The sequence below is a fragment of the Haliaeetus leucocephalus genome, unplaced genomic scaffold (genome assembly GCF_000737465.1).
Source record: "Haliaeetus leucocephalus isolate CR32 unplaced genomic scaffold, Haliaeetus_leucocephalus-4.0 Scaffold306, whole genome shotgun sequence".
Classification (NCBI taxonomy): Eukaryota; Metazoa; Chordata; class Aves; order Accipitriformes; family Accipitridae; genus Haliaeetus; species Haliaeetus leucocephalus.
The window spans coordinates 4,514,431-4,536,264 of record NW_010972742.1 but is presented as its reverse complement, the minus strand read 5'-3'; the positions used below and the strand labels follow the sequence as shown (position 1 = coordinate 4,536,264).

Sequence of the window (21,834 nt, the reverse complement as noted above, 5' to 3'; positions counted from 1 at the left end):
GCTAACAGCAGCTGAGACTTTAGGCTAAACCCTTTTTCTCTATCCCGCTGTGCGAATTTAAGACCGGCTTTACTTTTCACATCTGGAGCTTGAAGTTAAAGGGCATATTGTGCAAAATAATCCTGGAAAAATCTGTCTTCTTTAAGTGAAGGTAATGTTTTGATTCAAAGATATTTGTTTAAAAGGCTCAATAAGTAATAGTAGATTTTAGTATCTGTGTTTGAGTAACATTAAAGAGACATTCAGACCATGCAAACAGCACACCAAGACTCCTGAAAACGTGATAGCCAAAGCTTGGGAGATCCACTTCATTTTTGCATTCAGCTCCAGTTAACAAAAACTAAGCTGAGTTTGAGTACAGTGAAAGATGCCTGTTCCTGATATACTAATCCAGGTGAAATACCTGCTGCAGTTCTTAAAACACCAAGCCAACTTTCCTTCTGTACTTGATCTAAACATTCCACTTTAGATTCAGCCCTGCTGTTGAAAGAGGCTTAACTTTCTCTACAGTTTTCAAAATAAGATTCCCAGGAGATATGACGGTCTCTCTGCGGGTGCACTGAGGCCAGGTCAAGCAAACTTTTAACTGCAGTGCTAGTACAGCCAAATGAACAACCTCCACGGCCGTCAGCCCAGAGACAAGCCTGGGAAACAGAAATAATGGGTACCAAAAAGCTTATGGGGAGGTAGAAGGAAAGTCAACAGCATTCCCTGGGTGGGGTAGGGAGGGAATGCTATAAGCAGGTCTCACAAAGGATACAAAGGTTTCTGTTAAATGTTTCCATTAGTTATGTAAAATTAATCTCCAGAAAACTGAGATTAGCTCATCACCTGTCCCACACCCTAATATGACTGCTGAAAGCAGTGATGTATCACTGACAAATCTCTTGAAATTATGTTAAAAGATGGAGCTGGAGTCTTTGATTCTCTGTGGGCACTGACAGGAAGCATTTCCATTATATTTTGCCTGGACAGAAAATATGCAAACTCTGCCTTCTAATCTGCATAGGGGACTGGGATTACTTGCTGAAAATTTAATACAGTGCTCAATAAAGATTTACTGCTTCTTCCAATTCATCCAAATGCCAGGGTGAGCATTTCAGAAGTGCACACTGATAGCCAAACCATTTGTGCTAGTCTTTAACCAGCACTCCAAGGAGGATCATTTTGCTTATGGAGCAGTTGATTTAAGAGTTAGTTTACTGAAGGCAAGAATAGGATCTTTATATTTTACTTGCACTTAAACACCTCTTGCAACTAGACCTCTTTTAAAATACATTATTATATACTTTATATAATATAATTTACAATACTTGTCTCATGTACCTTGACTCCATCCAGAACAGCTTTTATGACACCCTTCACTGTTGTCACCATCTCCTTGTCTTCTGAATTCACACCTTCCAGCATCACTTGATCAGACCAGCGAATTAGATTGGCCAGACTCTGGTACACACGGCTATAGCAGGACGAGATGGCAGAGCTGGATGGCAGGGGAGGAAATAGTTGAGAAAAAAGAACAAAATGAAATTATACTGTCAAATGTTATGAGAGTGCTTGATTTAAAGTGCATTTCACACTGTTAAAAATATGATTGTTCTCCTTTTCTCTCTGACATTCAGAATTTGTGTTTAACAGGTGACAAAGCCGGGGTTTCTCTGCTGCTGCAGTTGCTCTCCTGCTCTCCAGCACCAAATGGGACAACAGTACTATCAACAGTTCAGTCTCAGTTAACAGAATGAACTACCTGGGCTGCAGGTTAACACAGCCATGCTAAAAAGAATGTGCTTTCCATTTTAATTTACAGCTCCATCCTATGCTTTAACTTCAAAGGTAAATATTTAAGTCCTGTATTTAAGTCTAAGCTATGTTATTTCAGTATTAGCTATGATTTCCTTCTTCCTTATTAACTCTCCCCAAAAATATCTTGGATAATTGCGAGCTGACTATACTCATTCCTTTACAAATCATTTCCTCACTGTTTATAATGCCTGAAAATATGTAATTAAAACCGGCTTCTTTACAGAAATTGAACTGAATGAATTTAAGGTTTGGAAGAGGAAGGGTGTTGCTTTGTTTTGTTTTTAATGAGAAACAGAATTGAAGCTATTGTTCTGAAGGGGAAAAAAAAAAGAATTTTGGAAGGATGACAACTCTAAATAAAAGTTAACTGTAACAACAGTGCTCACAGGCATTTTCCTGGCCATTCTGAAAACACTTACTTCATTACTAAACAAGGTGTGTTAACAGTACTGCTGATGGCAGTGCTTCAACAATTCCTTGTAAAATTAAATCAATTTCAAACTGCATCAAACCCATAAACAGATAAGAGAAGGTGTAATCTCGCAATCATTACTTATACAAGTGTTCCAAATCTTCCCATTTCTCTTTGGTATCCATTTTACACTGGCTTAACTCCAGTAATTTCATTATCTGCGTGAGAGAATCAAGCCCACAAGCTTCAATGAGATTATTTAGGTAAATGAGGTTTGCAGGACTGGGGAAAGAACTACTGTCAAGTTACAACTAGGGGGATACAAACAATGGCAAGTACTTTTTTGTTTGGTTGTTGTTTTTTTTTGTTTTTGTTTTAAAGCATGCTGCTTGCCATTTGTTCTAATTTCAAATGAAATTAGCTTGGTAGGAGATATTTCCTAAATAGGGCCCTCCCCCATCTCTTTCTAAGGCTTTGATTTCTTTGCCATTAATCTTCAGTCTGCTTCCTTCTAAGGAGGCGGTAATTGAAAGCCCATTTTGTGCTAGATTTAATTACTTTTTTCCTTGATGCAAATGCTTCCCCTAAAGCAAAAAGAAGTCCAACAATAATTGTAGGGCTTTCTTCCACACTGACACAAGTCTTGCTCACTTTTCTTGAGGGGGATTTACTATCAAAATCACCCCTTTGTGTCCTGCCACTACTCAAATTAAATAAAGTGCATAGGTAGGCACGAAAGGACATGGCTTTTTGAGAATGCTAGACCCCATTTTTTCCTGTAGAGGCTAAACAAGGCAGAACATACATACGGGATGTGTGCTGTAATACATAGCATTTCCAGAAAGAGAGACTTATCACTATGTATCACTAAGACTTATCACTTCACTGGCTACTATGGAAGTTCTGCTTCTATGGGTAAATACGGATATCAACCAATGGATAACCAACTGTCAAGGTTGCATTAGTTCACTACTAAGAGAGAAGGTATAAGGAATTTGAAGAACAGAACTGTCTGAAATACTGCTGCTGCTGAAGACCGCTTAGTTGTTATTTATTCCCAAATAAATTCTTGGAAGAAAAGATCACTCAGCGAACATCCACTGGATACAAAAATCAAAGCAAGTAACTATAAAGATGACATGTTCTATCCTGAAAATATTTGCTGACATTTTACATGTTCTCCTGGTGTAATGGGGAAGGTCATTCTTTCTTTCATTAAATGAAAGCAGGTGCTTGTCAGGAATTTAATGGCTGTGGGAAACCTGATAGCAACTGAAGAAATTTTTGTGTCTGTATCCAGAAGCCTGATGAATGTTCCCATTCTAACAGCTATTGCTCTTTGTAGTTCTACAGATATAACCTAAATTGGATCTCTCCTGTCACAGCCACAGCTCTGATACTCACCCATTGCTCCTTCATTTTGTACTGTCGGATACAACCCTGGCCTATGCATTAGGGCCAAACACAGCTAAGCATCTCTGCAAAATATTTGGCACCCTACTGCTGTCTTGACCATACTATAAACCTTTCTTGCACCAGAATTGAAACAAGCATCTTGAACCAAAAATTTTGGAGATACTTAATGGGAAAACACATAGGAACAGCACAGACACTGGCAGGATTTCAGGAACCAAACACCTGCATTTCTCTGCCTAGTTTTGTGCTTTTCTCTGTGCTAATTTTGCTCTTTCCATGTCATTCAACGATGCTTGCTTGTTTTGTGTAAATCAATTACTCCAGCATCTAAAGGTTGAACAGCAGCTATATCTCTATGGCTCGAGACCTCCACAAATTCTTACAATCCATGCTGAGCTTTGCTTTGGCAATTTCTACTTCTTTTCTGGCTTCAAACCCGCTGTCTAACTGCTTAAAACATAATACACACAATCTGTTAAAACATAAAACAAATAATCTGTTGAGAGCGCACAGGAATGAATTTGGACTGGTTAATCTACTGAAGTACATCTGTTTACTTCTCTTCTGTATCTGATCCAGTAAAATAAAAAAAAAGCAGTTAAGAGTGCAGGCTCAGACTTCTCTAATATCAGGGTGGATAAACTGAACACAAAAAGGGATTACTCTGAAGATAAACTCTTTTTCAGGTAAAAGCTATTGGATTTGTTAGCTCTTAGGATACCAGCATGGACTGCAGAAACAGTATAGCATCTGAGGAGAATCTCCCACTACTAAATGATGAATTTCAGAGTTTATGCTAAGAATCAGCCCTTCCTCTTCTCTGAAACTATTCTGATTTGCTTTATCTTTCCATAGCACGGGTTTCTTCGCAGCAGGGAATCTGCTTTTAAATTATGTTCGAAAACTATCACATAATTAGTAAAAATAGCAGTCACTTTATTAGCCACTGCAGCATTTCCTGTCTCCTGCACGATGTCATTCTTCAGACATGAGAAGGAGAGAAGCTGGGAGCCTTCTGGTCTGTCATAATCCCAAAACCCAAGAAGGGAACTTACCTTTGCTGGATGCGTGGATCAGTTTGCACCAAGGGTAGGATGGCTTCCAGTACCTTACTTGCTGAGCCTGGCAGCATCTCTAATACTTTCTTATCAATTGCCATTTTGTCCACAATAGTCTTAAAGTATCGTAACGCACTGACGACCTCCTTCTCCTTCTCCTCTAGCCATGATACATTCTAAAGAGGAGGAAAAAAAGAAGAGAGATGTCAAATGTCAAAATCTCAGGATTTTAAGGGCAAGGTTACTTTAACTTACCTGAAGTACAGTGACACTGAATGAGGTACATTCCACAAGGACTGGAGAAAACCCCTTCTATCACAAACACTTTTAAATTGAATTACTACTCTTTCAAAAGAATAGTCAGTGCAAAATTGCACCCACACTTTAACTTTCTGAATTACGTGCATTTCAAACTGAAGGCTAATCTTGATCAGTTTTAGTCCAAGACTAACACTACTGATGACGTGAAGGGCACTGCTTTGAAACCCACACATCAAACTGGGAGGGTAAAAGAAAAAAAAAACAAGAAAACACCAAGTGCAGGTAGCAATGATAATGCAAGAAAGGAAGCAACAACTGCTGGTTTTAAATAGAGTTGCTCCTCTGATGCAATCAAAATCCTTTTACCTTAAGCACATCTCACCATGAAAGGTCTTTTCAATCAGTAAATGCAGTGGGTCAGCCAAAAGGAAAGAGTAAAACAACTGACAATCAGAAAAACTTCCAAACTCCAGAACAATCCAAACAAGATGCCTCCATTTTTGTACCCATGCATGACAGTTTCAATGACATGTGTGGTGTTCACTCTTATTATTCTGAGTAATTCTTCTGATTCCAATATGCTTACTTGTATGAAACTGGGCTACAGTCTTGTCTCTCCGTTCACAAATAAAAAACTGCCTTCTGATCAGTCTCCAACCTAAGTCATTTTGTGATGCTGCTGGAACAAAGGAACTCACACGCTTTCCATGCGGACAGACTGTGAAAGCTAAGTTTTGGCATTGGTGAATGAATGTTGCAGAAGGGAACAATTCATTGGAATAAAGCTGAGTTGTGGTCACCAACTTCCGTGCCACCACCAACACCAGAAGAGGAAATTCAGAAGTGATACATGATATCTTAATGGTATCCTGGACAGGGATATTTTTAAAAAGTTTACCAGAGTATGCCTGGAGGACTTTTAATGCCACAAGTAGTTCCTAAGTGAGATTTAAATTAACTACTGAACACTGCTAGAAAAGGAGCAGAGAGCTTAGAGTCAGGTTTCATCCATTATCTCCTCAGTAAATTCAGCTTCAAGAATTAATGACCTGTGGGCATTGTGTGCTCCCCATACTCTTGTCAGCCATTAAACTGCTGCTTTTCTGCAAAATCAGGCCAGCAGCCCAAAACGTTTTAGGAAGAACAATTTATAGGCAGCACTGGTTAGTAATTTGGGGCCAGTTGCATAAAAGGATTAAAGTCCCAAGTTCCATCTAGCTCCAACTTTAGAAGTCTAAGTCCCGATCCAAGATCTCCAAACCACCCTGTCATTTTCCATCTCATCTGGGAAGTGCCCAAACTCCGCTGCTGCTTCCACTTTTGACAATATTGCTTGCCAGGCACCTCAAGTTCTGCTCTGCAGCTAACAGCCACTCTGAACTCCCTTGCTGGGGACCACCCTGGCAACGCATTGATGTAAAAAATGACATTTCCCATTTTTCAGGCATGTGCCCTCACCACCACACAGTTTATTCCAGGATATGGAGAGGCTCAGTCCCTCCCATGAAGGTTTTGCACTTCATATGAAACGATCACACGTTTCAGGGATGAGAGAGCCTGTATATTCCCCGAGCGAGTATGACTATGGCCCAGTGGTCAGAGCTCTCAAACAGAAGTGAAAAAATGTAGATTGCAGTCCCTGCTCCAATGGCTGTTTATGTATTTCATTCAACAACTGTTTCCTGTAGAAAGGCTTGTGACTTAATAGCTTAAACACTCTGGCACATAGGAGGGATGGGCTTGCCTTAGAGTTCAGGGCTGAGAATGACAAGTGGAAACACAAATCCTTCTGTGGAGCACATCAAGGCATGCAAATCCAGCCACCAGACACTATTTGGGACACAGCCCTTTATTTGCAACTTCCCTGCTAGCTCTCTGGGTGACATTCCCCAAGAGCACTTTTTATGAATCCCCTTCTGAGGTCCAAAAGTATCGTATGTGTGTATACATGTGCACACAAACACACACAAAGAAAGCCTATACATCCTACACAGGATTGCAGGTTCTCCTACAGAGCTCAGATATACAAATGTCAGTTGTTGGTACAAGGCCGAAGTTTCTCACATTCGCTGCTTTACTCACTGAGGCCCGAGAACAACAGCAATAAATCTAGAGAAAGGAATAACAGCCTGGTGGGATGGATGGATATTAATATATTCCAGTGTCTGCATCTCACAATACTAACGATATTAAGTTTTTCCACCAAACATTTTAGTGTGTCCCTAAAGCCAAAGTAAACATGCAGTGGTACACCTCTGGGTTGGCAGAGAGGACCTGAATTAATCACTCATTTAATTTCTCAGTTGAGGTGAACTTGCCACAGCAGTTGCCTTACCCCAGTGAGAGAGCAGAGTGGTAACTGTGGGGCTGCTAAAGCGGCAGGACCACTTGATTCACCCATTTCCCTTTTGGGCATTAAATGAGATAAACCTAACATTCAGGCAAAACAGCATCTCCTCTCCACTCCCCTGCCTGATGTATCTATATATTTTTGCGTGATTTTTGAATTTTCCCTTAAATAATCGTTACAAATGCATCACGTATGAGTTACAGTTGACCCAGAAAGGGTTACAGCGAGCTGTACAGAATAAATCTGGTAACAAAAGCTGGAACAGTCCCTTTTTTCCTTGCATTTGGCAGCTAAAAACCTATTATAACTTTGCATATAGGGTTGAAGGACACTACTGTTCCTGCGATAAGAATCAAAGACAGGGTCCAGGGGGCAAAAGGAGGCTCTGAAAAAAACTCCCCCTGCACTGCCCACGTCTGGGTATAACGGGGAAGAGGAGAAGAAGATGTCTGCATGGGTTGAGCATAACCTTCAGGTTATACGTAGTGATTTTACATTAAATTTTAGTATTGCTATTTCTGCTCTGCAGTGATTATCTACTTCAAGAGTATAAAAATAGCATCTTAAGTACTTAAGAGGGAGGAAAGGATGATACTTGGTTTATCAAGTGTGTCTTCTGACAGAAAATCTCCTGTTTGTCAACTGATGTCTATATTCCAGTGAGAAGCTGGTGACAATCCAGGCATATCCTCTTCCCCACTCCCTCCACACAAAGCTAATGAGCTGACTACATCCAACTAACTGATTAGTTGGACAGTAGCTACTAAAATAGATAGGGAATGAGCCAGAAATCAACAATATTTCACAGTATAAAAATGTATACAGCTTAAACAATCATGTACGGTAACAAAAATTATTACAAGTGTTTTGTTTTCCAATAAAAAAATTCCAATCTGTACACAAAAAAAGGTTTTACATGTTCAGCATGCCTTATCAGTAAATCCTCTTGCATTGTTTTTCAGAGGAAAGAAAGAAAAGCAAAAACTTCACCTATTATTAACATGCTAATATATATTTGCTACAGAACAGCATTTTGAAAAGGACTCTTCATTTTCTAATTTATTTAATTTGTGGTCACATATCAATTTTGAAGGAAGGCCTCTAAATTATCTCAATATACTATCTTGAAACGTCATTGGAATTAAAAGCCTTCAAGGAGTACTCTTAGATTTTTTTTTTTTATTTTTTAATAGCAGTCAGCAATGCAAGGTGCCTGCCTCCCTAGAAAGCATATCCATAGCCTCCTGGGGGAAAAAAAACCCTACAGCCTGGGAAATAAAAGCCTCATCATCTTTCACCTGATGGTGCAGAATAGGGCTAGGAAGCCCTGCAGTGACTTCTCTGGGTGTTAAGCACATCACACAGCATAAGATAACTGTATCTTGCTGACTGCTCTCAATAACACCACAACAATCCTCAGCAGAGATAATCTAAAAAAGTTTGCATGTCTGGCACTGCACATTGGATGAGACTTTCAACAACAACTGGGAAAGATTTTGAATTATCACAAATAACCTCAGCTGTTCTTAACTTTTGGCTTAGATTTATCCTTGAAAACTGACTGCAACAATACCGTTACAGATAGTCCCCAGTCTACATAATCATGTCAGCAGAGGAGATAACACTTTGATAGGTTAGTGCTGGGAAAGAGTGGTGACCTCAGCTCTTAGAGGACTTGAAGTATGTTGGGTCTGAGGAACGGTGTGCTGGAATCAGCAGCTGCTTGAACACATCTGTTTGACTCTCCCTGCTGATGTTGTCAGAGACTGAGCACATCTTTGGATCAACTTCAACGATTTGCTCACCTGGGTTTTGGGGTTTTTAAAAGCATCACACCCCAAAACCAGGCAGTTATTTGGAAGCTGTAAGCATAACCATAGGGTGTGCATGTGGGGAGGATGTGTCAGGCCATACACTACATTCCATAATGAGATATTTAAATGCTTATGGAAGGAGGTCTCATCAGGCTCTCCAAAGAGAAGTACATGCCTTGGTTGCTCTTATTTTATACTACACAGCGCAGTTTATAACTAACCATAAAGTCACCCTGAGGATCCCTGAAAAATCTGCAGAATTCAGCAGAGGACAAAGTCACGCACTGGATTTTGATAAACTGAAGATAAAAGCAAGCAAGAAACCAGCAAGACTAACAGAACATGTCCTTCGTCTACTTACTTTGTTTGCTGACTTCTCTGGTGTTTTCACTGTCAGGTCAGCTTGCTTTCCTTTCTTTGAAGGTGTTCTCTTTATTTTTGGTGAATGAAACTTGCCCTTCAACTTCATAGTGAACGAGGAGAGATGGGAACGCTCAGAATCTAGAAAGACACAGAAATGCGTTACTGGATTAGGGCAAACTTGTTGAAACCAGGGATTTTGTGTTACAGCATTATCTGGAAGACCAGCCTATGAAGAACATTGCAACCATGTAAATTTATTGAGTGGAACAAAAACAAAATTGTGGCTCTCCATTATGTTTCCAACCGCAATATCACCATCATTTCCTGCTTCCCCTCGGAGGCAGCAACACTGCAGTGCAAAGGCAGGAACAGCGGGATTGCTACTGCTCTGTGCCTTGGAGAGAAAAGGAAAACCACCTCTCTTAAAAGCACTTATCTCCAGCAGCTCCCAAAGTACTTTACAAAGGAGGTAATCATCGTCCCTCTTTTGCAGATGAGCAACTGAGTCAAGGGGATGAAGTGACTTGTTCGCAGACCTCTGGCAGAGCAGGGCTCCTGCCCGTGTCTTTGGCTGCAGGTCAGAAGCCACTGTGGGTGTGCAGGCGGGGTTCTGCCTCGTACCCAGGACTGGTGGCTGCTTCAGGAAAGGAGAACATGGTCCAACATAATGCCCTTCCCAGGCTCCTGATCTCTATCCACTTGGTAGCATCACCTTTGAATGTGGCTCCATGGATAACCTGAACAAAAATGCCAGCCCTTGTCATTTGCCATGGATTTCACTTCAAATGTGCCAGACAAACCAGAGAACAGAGGAACCACTTCAATACCAGAGCAACCTTGAAGGAGCTTAATTACAGAACTGCTCAACCCTTTTAAGAATTGTATTTTCATGGTCTTTTGAATATCTAAAAGCAGAAGTCTCAAAGGTTTGCAATCATGCCATATGCAGATTTACCACTGAAATACATTTTTATCTGTTTAGCCATGAAGCTAAATAAAATTAAGCTGCCTTGTAGAGAGCAATTTAGAATGTATTTTGAGCAAAGAGCACTTTAATAAATGAAGGTCTGAATTGCTCTCTAGTGACCCAGGTAAATCAGCAGAAGATACCAAACTTGTCCCTAACTACATTATCAAGAAAAGTAAGCAGTTTTGCTGTATGTTTCATTTTTCTTTTAGATTATTTGGGAATTGGCTGCACTGGCTATAATGAGTCAAAATGGCACAGTCCCATGCATGCAGCACTGCACCACCTTGTTAGCATGCAGACTGCAAACAGAAAAGGCTGCTGAGTCAAATCTAGCACCCAGAAGCTAAATACCACACTGCAGCGCAAACACAGCTCATACTGAGAAATTACCTAACCACAACTCAAGGGAAGAAACCTGTGCTTGCCTCCCCGTAAGGGTTGTCTCCCTTTAAACTTGGTTTCCTGGTAGTGTGTTAAGACCCAGCTATTAACACCTTCACCAGAGCCAAACCTCTAGTTAGTTATGTCCTCTAGATCAAAAATTTGCAGGCATCCTATTAATGGAAGCTGCATCAGCACCAATTCTAATCTAGTCTGCCTGCAGACCTGTTCTCCATTTACAGGAGTAAATGTTTTTCAAAGTTTTCTTTCTATCATAAAGTCCTGTTTAAAGCACTGAGGATGGAGGCACTAAAAACCATGGTCACTGCAGATAAATCCAGACATATCAGTTGGCCTCTGAAGAATCACTCACAGCAGCTGGCACCCTAACTTAGGAACAATTTACGTCATTGCTTTACATCCACAAGGGGATCTCCAAACCTTTAAAACCTCTCTGGCTCCACAGGGTGCTGAAGGTCACCACTGAAAACAGTTCCTGGCTGCTGTGATAATGCTCTTGCACTCCCCCCCCCAGTAATTTGTATTTCTTTCATACACCATATGAGAATTTCTATACATGCACGTGTATGCACACTTGCCAAGAGAAGTCATGGCTCTGAATTTATTTTTCAAGAACTGGCAAATAATTACAATAATTAATCTACAGGGAAATAATGGTAGCAGCAACAAATTGTGTCTGGCTCCTCCACGGGCTGCAGTGAGATCCAAACTGCTAGTTTGAGTAAGAAAATGTTCAATAGCTACAAAATCCTTGGTTGATTATGATGGTAATTTTGCCTTGTAGGGACTAGAAATTTGGAAAGGAGAAAGATTTCAGAAGACTTACTATTTCCTTTTCTCCTTCCCACCAGACATCTCTGCCCAGATACATTTATGTGGCAAGCACATGAAGGCTGAACCAATGTGAGTGCATGGTCAGGAACCTCCAAAAGGAGATGTCTCGTCAGCTGAGCAAGCTTCTCTTCTGCTGACAGCAGATGCCCTTCAGCACCACCACCACTACCAGCCTAACCATTGCCTTTCGCTCTCTTTACCCTTCTCTCACACCAAACACTGAATCATTTGTATGCCACGCTTTGAGGGGACACAGACCTACAGCAGCAAGTGGCTGGAGCAGAATAGGAACTTCTTAAAATAGTACTAATGAAGTAAGCCAGCTGACATTTGCAAAAATAATAAACATTATTGTTTGAACAGCCCCACTAAGTCCTGCTTTGAAGATCACAAATTAATGCAGCTTTTTACTACCATGTCTTTCCATCTACAACAAGCATTTTCCAGATCTCATCTGCTCATAAGTTTCTGATGCATTTGCAGTTAAACAAATGAGTCACAAACCAATATTCTCTTACACTCAATTACACTTAGGACTTAAAATAGCGCTTTTCTTGTTTCAAGCACATTACAAACATATCTTTCTCATCCTTAAACAGTTAGGTCTTAACCTTACTCTGCAGATGGGAAGCAGGCACAAAGGTGAAGCAACTTGTCTAAACAGAGCAGAGGGTGAGTCAGTGACTCCAGTACAGCATCTCCATCAAACTGCAGGCCCTCATCCCTCTCTGCATATTCATGAATCAAGCAGTGGTACTACTGTGATTATATTCAGTGAATGCCAACAGACTTTATTCGGCATGATGGGCTTTATGGTTTTCAAGCAGATATATCATTCAAGCGTTATAAACAGAATTTGCATTTTAATGGATCTGGATGAAGTGGTATAGAAGAGAAGTTACACTTAAATAGCAAGGTGTTCTAGCTCAAAAGTATAAGCTACCTAAGCTTGTACAGATGAAGACTGAAACTCTCCTGCAGAAAGCACAGCTGAGCAAGGATTCCTAGACTGGTTACCATAGCACTGGCATCTGCTTTGAGAAAGTCACTTTCTTTACACTATATCCTGATTTAAATATCTAACGTGTCCTATGTCTGTCCAGTTTAAAAGTTCAAACAGCACAGCATGCCTTTACAGATCAAATAATTTCATAATGTACAGAGAGAAGCAGAAAACAGAGCCATGGCAGTGCTCAAAACACTTCTGTCCCTCTGGTCCTTCCTGTCTACAGTAACCAAACCCTTTAATGCAGCATTGAGGTTGCTCCTGAGCTTGGTAGTCTGCCCGCTGGAAACTGTTCTATCGTATTACCCTTGCCTCTTATAGATGAATAACCGGCAGTGTTTAACTGGAGTCTCAGCACTGGCTTTCTTAACTTCTTTTTCTCCTTTCTGGTGTGCAGGAGGAGGGTACCCTCTACTTACTTCTATGCAGTGTCCAAATATTTCTAAGATGAATGGGAAAAGATAGGGTGATAAACTCAATGGAGTGATTTCAACTGGAAGGGGGAAAAAAAAAAAACCAACTGTCATATCAAAGTGCTTCTGTCTCAAAGGAACCGCTGACTGTCTGTCCCCTCGTATTTCATCTGTCTGGATGCTCTGCTGCTGGACACAAATGGAAAAAACCCATCCCTTCAAGATTACTTTACTATGGATTTGAGTTTCTTGCTTTCTGACTGCAAGTTTTAATACGTCACTCGTTTCATTGCCAATTCCATCCTCCTATTAACGAGGCTCCCACTCCGCTGTGCTTGAACGCGCTCCAGCTGTTGAGTCACGGCCCTGCTCAGCTCTCAGGCTCATCTCCCCCCGGCCGGCACGCGTCTGGGGTCCGACCACACACACAACACGAGATAGCTCACGTTACACGCCTGCTCCAAGCAGCCCTGCTGCCAGGTGTGGCCGGGGAGTTTTTTTCGGCACCCCTCGAGCCCCCCAAGCCGGGGAGGCCATGGCCGGCCGAGAGCCGCCTCATCCCCCGGCAGCTCCACCAGTTCCAGCGAAGCGGTGCTGCCCGCCAGTTTGCTGACAGAAAGCTAAATCTGGTGAGGAAAGAACTGCAGATTTTAAACGACAGCGGATTAAGAGGCACAAGGGAAGGCAGATAAATCGGCTTATGTGCTTGTAGGCGAAGAAACTAGGCTGCTTAGGAGAAAGCCGGCAAGTCAAAGCCCAACATCCATCGCTGCCATAGTCAAACGGTCACTTTCCACTCGGGTTCAAACAAACACCAGAAGAAACATGCGCACACTGGTGAATTCCACCAACCTAACCCAGCAGCGAATTATTTACTTTAAAGTCAAAGTGAAAGTTCAGCCTTTTACAGAGCTCAGTCACAGCAGACTTTCCAGCTGCCAGGCCCTCCTCACCAGCCGCCCCTAACCAGCCCATGGGAGGCTCCAGAGATGGGAAATCACCCTCCGTCTGCTTCTGGACCTCCTGGTCATTTTTTTGTCACTATGGCACAGCTCAATGGCAGGCAGGCTCCAGCAGCAGGGATGGGCAATTTAACTGTTCAACTTGTCTAGTGCTTGGACCATACCAAACAAATTGAAAATAGACTTCTTTTTTTTTTTAATAAAAGAAAAAAAACTTTAGAATACAGTACCTTTTCTTTCCTTCACCTGAAAACCTAAACCCTCCACCTTCTCTCACTCTGTATGTGTTCACACACCGAAACCCTGCAGCTTTAGAGCAGACAAAACCTTAAAAAAGGGTTACAGTTCATTTTCCAGCTTGAACCGACTCTTGCTGCTCGTTAGAAAGAACGAAGTGGAGTCTAAAAATCTTATCCCACAAATGGTTCTCTTTTCAAAGGCCATTTGGGTCTCTGCTGGATGCACATATTTAAAAGCTATCAGATTAAAAATAACAGCAGACATCTCTCCCCATGTCATAATGAAGCTATTGTGCACATTTTTAATCAACCGCTCCTGCCATTTATGCCACGAGTCTTTTGAAGGCAGAGGTGACTTATGTAATGAGTTACACAACGATGCCCATTAAAATGGCATTTGTTCCCTTGGGCTCAGCTCCATCATTTGTGGAAGACAAAAGACAAGTTGCAAGGCTTCAGCTAAACCCTAGCTGACAGGGACTTTAAGAGTTCTGAAGCAAAAGGAAAAAATAATGAGCTATAGTTCAAAATGACCTTTCTGCTGAGGATGTCTGTTTGGTGCTGCGATGCAGTACCCAGCAAGAGGTTGTGGGGCTGGGGCTATGGCTCTGGCTCCTCTAGACCCAATTCCGCTGTCAGAAACACAGGAGAACAGGCAATTCAGAACGAACAGATGGGCACATGAGAGCTTCCCATGATAATCACGAAACATGCTGCAAAGCATACGTCTTTCAAGATTTTATATGAATATTGCTAGAATTCCCAACTGTCTTCCTTCCACCCTTAAGGCAAGGGCTGTATCTACCACGTACCTGTAAGTACACAGATCTGCGGGGCCTGTGCCCTGGCTAAAGCTTTTGGGCTTTCTTGTAATGCAAACATTAAAATAATAGTGATTGACAGAAAACTGAAGCCTTTGGACTTTGCAGAAATGTTGCTCCCACCTGGAACTCAAACAGCCTCTCCCAACAGCCGAGTTCCTCCACAGAAGGGCTGGCAGAACCGACACAGGAGGCACGATGTGAAGCTCAGCAGTGGGCTTTGCGCAACAGAAAGCTACCACAGGGGCACTTTAAAAAAGAATTTTTACTAATTTTGTGGTGGCGGGCATCTCTGTCTTTCTTGCGACAAAACATTCAAGCCTTCCAGTGTGTAGCTATGAGGATGGAGAGGAAGTACTAAGCTTTCAAGGAGGGTTGAAGAAACACATGAGGAGAACCCCAGATACATCCTCGGCCCTTTCACACCTGCAATGTATAACTCAGCTCTTGCATTACGCAGCAAACAGCCTTCTGCTACATTTCACGCCCTCCTTCTCCAGAAGTGCTGGGGATGTTTAGAAGTCTAAGAATGCTGATATGCAGCACTTGTGCAATGCTGTATGTTCTCAAAAGAATGAACTGCGATCCTGAATACAGAAAAGACAGAATGTGACAGAACAGAATTAAAATATCCCTTTTAAACGTATAAGCATATCACTGCTGCATCACAGGTGTGCTACAGAAGCCTCAGACCTACCACTTCCATCTCCGTGAGCTTAATTTTCTCAACTTTACCATTACCCCCAGAGACTGAAGCAAAGAGAATTTATTCAGAAACCAAAAAAGACCCAGTAGGGGATCCAGAAAGGAAAAAAAAAAAGGGAGGGTCCGGTGTCAATCAGGAAGTTTGCCCACCCTAACCTTTGTACCTTAGGTGGAGCTGTTTGTAAGCTGCTCCAAGTCCCTCTCCAGGGAATCTGACTGCTAGGAGAGCTGCCAGGTTTTAGAGGAAAACGGTGGAGGAAGGGCAGCTTGAGAATCAAACAATCATTCTTGAGCGCTAAAGAAACTTTTCCTTTAACATCACGTCACCTTCAAAGCAGCCAGCTTTTGGGAGCGGAAAGACCGACTGCCCTTTTTCTTTTCTGGCAACATTACAGTGAATGAGCATAAACCAGCAAGCATTAATGATGTGCAATGACAGCACACAAACTTCTATGGAAAAGGGAGGCTCAGTTCCCCTCAGCTGGCCAGGCAATGCTCACTGACTCACAGACTTCATTATTTTTTATGCCGCCCTCTGGGGCCTCCAGAGGAAGAAAAACATTTTTATTTGTCAGAGAGCACATTTTTATTTTGATTTTTTTTTCTTTCTAAGCAACCATGAATGAGGCATCTCCAGCTGCAGCAACCTCATGTGGAAAGAGCTCACAGTGTTTGCAAGGGAACTGGGCGGCAGAGAGGGCAACTTATCAATTCAGCCACGTCTCCTGACTGCAGTGAAAAGGACTGGGTCAGTCAACAACATTAATTTTATGGTGCATTACTACTACAGCTCTTCTTCCTTCCAGCTTCATACTTGGAAGCAAATCTTCAGGTTGTGAGGAAAAGAAGATGCACCAGACCAAGCAGCAAGTTCAGAGCAGCTGACTGGGTTCCCTCCTAGTCCTCTTTTAGCCTGAAGTATTTCAGAAGAGAGAAATCTCCTTGCATGCAGACACATAAACCAGGAATCCTTTAGCTGCTGAAAACTGCAGCAATGCCACACAACTGATTTACAGGGGGGAAAAAAAAAAAGAAAAACATACAATTAATTCAACAAGGAGGGATTTAAGGGAGTAGAACTTTGCTACCCAAGTTCAGTTTCCTCCAGCACACCAACACTGGCTTTTAGACTTCTTTTTGAAAAAGATACTGTAATTTTTTGATAAGCAGCACACAGGACTTTTGCTCTGTTTTATCTGAAAGCGAGCTGCTCCAGCAGATTGGTCCTATATCAACTCACAAGAAGAAATGCTGCTGTTTACTGAATCATTAGCAAACCTTTGCGTGGCATCTGGTAGGTCTCTGGTAATTTCCCATTTAAGTACTGATTTTGCACAGCCCTGCAAGCCCAAGAGAACTAATGGAATTACAACACTGGTAACATGACTCGTAACTCCCCCTGTGCCAGCAACACTAAAACAACAAGAGAGTCAAGTAGCCTCCAACATCAACATTACCCTGCTCTACACATAAAAACCACCAAGGTTGTTAACTAAACATTTAATTTTAAATGGAAAAAAATAATCCAGCTACAAGGCATAGCCTCTGCATTACTTCAGCAAACAGCTCTGGACACAGAAATTGCAACGGTCGCGAGGGAATTTGTTGAATTTCTCTGTTCACCAAACATGACTTAATATGGGGTCCGTGGGCATCCCCACTTGTCTAGCGGCTTTATGAGGATATAGTCATGACAGTGATTCAGACATCTAAAAATAAAGCCCTGCAGGCACAAGTATGCGTGCGCACTACCTGAGTCACTCCCGGCTGTAGGGAGCATGTGAGCCAAAGCTAATTCGTTTCATTCACGCTACTGCCATGGCCAAGCAAAAAGCCTTGTCACTGAGCTCCACTTAAAACTCTTTCTCCCCTCCTCTCATTTTACTCAAGCACATTTAGACTCTTTCCACGTTGAAAAACCTTTGCTAGGCTTGGGTTTCAGTCATATGGCTGTCAGCTTTGAAACTCAGACCTGAAAGATTATAACCCGATGTTGCTGAAGCTGTTTATCCATCTCCAAGGTGACAGAATGTCGTCACTGGCACTCTGCAGGACAGCAAGCAGAAACACATTATTTTAGATGCTTCAGGGAAAAGCCTAATTGCTCACAACCTGCCTGCAAGTTCAATAGCTGAAAAACAAGGTTCTAAATGAGTCTTGACTTTGCATCTGCCCCACAGCACCAGTTTTGAATGGGAAAAACTCAGCCCTCTTTCATCCTTGGAGAGTAACCTCAGCTCTCATTCATTAGGCGATGGAAAAAAAAGAGAAGCTGGCTCGGATCTGCCTGACACAATTTCCAGTTGCTTTGGACACTACTAATTTTAGTCATCTTTATTTCTGACCTCTGATTACAGACTCTGTGCACATTCAGGCTGAATTGCAAAGCTAACCCCTCTTTTCTAGTAGGCTTGGGAGGAACCTTATACTCTTCCCAAAAGCCACTGCCCACACTCAACTGAGCTGAGCACAAGAAATAAGATCAAAACACAGAAAGCATTTGCTTAAACATGCTCAATTTTATTTCCTTCTTTAGCAAGTGCCATAGATTAAGGGCAACAGTCCAGGTGAGAGTGTGATGTAAGCCCTTTTCCACGCATGTTAAGAGATGAGCTAACTGCCCTGCAAGGAAGCCTTATTTCTCACTGTTCTGACTAGCACTGTATCCTCGGGGCTCAGATGCTGAAAAGGAGATATTTGGTTCAGTAAGATTAAACATGTCTGCACAACACCAGTGCACCATGCTGGGGGCTCACCATCTCTGCAAGAGAAAGAAAAATGAATTTCAGGAACCAGGCCAGCACTATCTCCTAGAGGCACTGCAATACCAATGTAAACTTCCCTAATATTGCTTACTCAATAAAACAAGGCATCACAGGAGGGTTATGCAAATCACTAAACTCTGAAGTACTACTATACTGTTGCCCCAAAGGGCCAGCTCTCTATCTCCACATACACAGACAAGCATGTGTGCGAAGTGATACAGCAGCACTGCAGGTGTGAAATTTCTGATGTAATCAGGTCAGAAGCTGCTTTTGCATTATTGTCGTGCTGCTTGCATAAGGGGTTAAGAAGCTGCAGGCCATATCCTCAATTCCATACCCTATTCTATACCTGATAGGATCTGCAACCAAACCACCAGTTTTATTGCTTGCCTACAGGCAGTAGGAAATTTTAGTCTTCTATAAGCACAATTTGAAACATCAACGCCTCCAGCAAGGGGAAACTGAGATGTTAATTGAACTGAACAGCCCAGGAGGGAGCTACCTCTTTGTGAGCTGTAGTATTGGCACACCCCTAGACCATCAAGGCAGGAAACATGAGGTAGCTTATGGGAGTCTAAGTGGGACGTCTATCTTTCACTCTACTGCACATAAACAGTAAAAGTTACTTTAGCAGTAAACAATTATTTGTGACAACTTTCTATTTTATCTTGTCTCCTCATGCCTGAATTAAAATCTCCTGGTTACATCGCTCCTACAGACAACAGGTTTCAAGGAGAAGGCATACAGCTACAAACACCTGCAGTTATCCCCAATCTTCTCAGCAAATCCCAACTTTAAAACAAACAAACAAAATCTTTAAAAAGATATAGGAGAATGAACTTCTACAGAACCAAACCCTAGCAAATCTGTGCAAGTGTCAGCAGAAACGTGAAGGGAATCAGAAAGGAATCCATGCCAGCTGTAACACAACTGAGGCTACTGAAGACTTGAGACTTCAGTAGCATGGAAACAGTCACTAGAATTTTTCGTTGTTAATTTAATGTTGAAGAAAAAGCAGCTCTTCCCCAGCTATTTCGGAATATTATGTAGCCTAATGCAGCGACAAGTTTGGAAACCCACTTCATAAAGGGATAGCCGAGCCTGATTTCTTTAATTCTTTGCTGGCATGCAACGTTATCACCCGGTCTATCTGTATTTAAACAGTTACTGTTATCTTTAATGGAAATTACCAAAAGTGAGCCCTACTAAGAATCAGTTTCTATTTTTTAATGAGCTTCCAGTTTACTGATACAGGAAGCTGGCCTGCATTTCAAGAAACATCTTCAATGCTAACATACAACAGGGTGATAGCTAAAGGGAACTAAGCTGAGACCGTATTTTACCAAACTCAAAGCTGAACCTTATCTCAGCATCTCTTTACAATCCTGCTGAAACAATTATTTTATCACTGAATAAATCTCGGTGAATTAACAGCTACTTGAGTGAGGTTTTTACTAACAGCCCATTCCCTTATGATATCACATCCCATGCGGAACATGGCATCAGGTTTCAAAAGCGAGATCTTGCCCAAGAGCCATACCTGCCAGGGAGGCACAGGGTGCATTCAAAAGACCACAATCCAGTCCATCAAAAAAACCCGTGTTTTAAAACCCACTGCCCAGATTCTGTGGCAGAGAGACCGTAGGATTCTATAAATAAGAAAGAATTTTGTACAGTATTTATATTTAATTTGGTTTTGACAAAGCAGCAAAACCACAACTGCCAAAGCTATTTAAGTCTCTGCAACACAATATGCGATTGTGTGGTGATCCTGCCATCCAACCCTGAAAGGTGAATCAATACTAATTTCAGCTTGTGGTACATTGAGCAATACTTTGGGAGCTTAGGAGGTCCGTTTGGAAAACAGCAACTAATCTGTAATGAGAAACTTCAGCTTCACGAGGCCTCAAGACGTGCGGCGCTGGGTCTGGCAGCCCCCGGAGGGCTGTGGGTCAGGTCAGGCTACGCTCCATCACGTCCAGAGAGCACTGCCTCTTTGGTCAGGCTAAGCCTGGTGCTTTGTCAAAGCTTCAGTGTGATTAACTTTATGCTCTTTCACTGTGAAAAACACTCAATAACCTACTGATTTCTGCAGCGGATTTAGTATGTCATAGCAGTTGGGTTCAGAAAGACATAAAGAGACATTTATAAAAATATCTTTGGTGCCGTTATTAGAAGGGTAAATACCTCCCAGACTTTCTGTGCTTAATCTTACCAACTGCTAATGCACAACCACCCTGCAAAAGCTTCATCCCCGTCAGATTTTGAGAGTCTTCAGCTGGGTCCAGCCAATGAGTCAAAAAAATTACGCTGCAGTAAAGCAACAAGAAACGCTGTAAACCATCTTCTGACTAATAAACAACCACCTATAATATTGCAAACTCAGAACTGACTTTGCACATACTATCCATGTTTATTAATACTATTTTGCAGTATAAGAAGCATCTAGTACTAAGCTTTGTGGCAGACTAGTTAAAAACCATAGCTTTGTAATTGCTATCTAATATCACATGAGCTAAAAAATACTTATGGCTAAGAAAATATGTGTCTGAAATGGCAATAACAAAAAAAAGGGGGGGGGGCAGACTGGTAGCCCCACAGACCTTTCTATTTTCTCTGCTCTTATCTGAAAACTCATGGGGGGAGAGACGGAAGGAGAAAGAAGAGGAGATGGGGTGCTGCTCGGCAGAAATACCCAAGTGTTGTGGGAGGGGGTTGAGAGGAGTTGAACACTGCAGCCACTGACGGCAGGACCTCAGCAAACATCTGCTCCCCACAAGGAGCACTCTCCCACGACGCGCTGCACAACTTCACAAGATTTCCAATCTGAGCTTGGATTTAATTTATTTTAGCATGTGTTTTGGGGAAACTTCTCTTTCTACCCCGTTTACAAATTTACACAACCAAATCAATTTGCCTCCCTCCCCAAACAAACAGGTTTTGCTGTTTTTCTCCTCTGTGTATTCATGAACTCTACTCTGAAGCTCAGCAAATAAACTCTCAGCTATGTCTACTTCTAAACGGCTGATTTCTGTAAAAAAATGACAGATGGAAGATATCTCTCCTCCTTCATCTTTGGCAACTCTGCAGTCAGGAAAGCCTGAATACACTAAATGTGCCATCATTCTTCATTAACCTGAAAACCAGCTATGTCTCTTATTGCAAAGAGTGCAAAACTGGAAGGTGTCTCAAACAAATCTGGAAAAGGCATTTGATTTGACAAAATATGTTACATTAAAT

General features: G+C 41.8%; 1 protein-coding gene across 1 annotated transcript in view; it reads right to left on the bottom strand.

Moving 5' to 3' along the window:
• RAPGEF1 (Rap guanine nucleotide exchange factor (GEF) 1) overlaps positions 1-21,834 on the bottom strand; it is an 86,233-nt gene that overhangs the window by 43,915 nt on the left and 20,484 nt on the right. The window contains exons 2-4 of the mRNA XM_010570887.1: positions 9,476-9,615; positions 4,687-4,865; positions 1,327-1,483 (exon numbers count right to left, since the gene is read on the bottom strand). Of these exons, the coding sequence (XP_010569189.1) occupies positions 1,327-1,483; positions 4,687-4,865; positions 9,476-9,615 (476 nt within the window). The remainder of the gene's footprint in view (positions 1-1,326; positions 1,484-4,686; positions 4,866-9,475; positions 9,616-21,834) is intronic.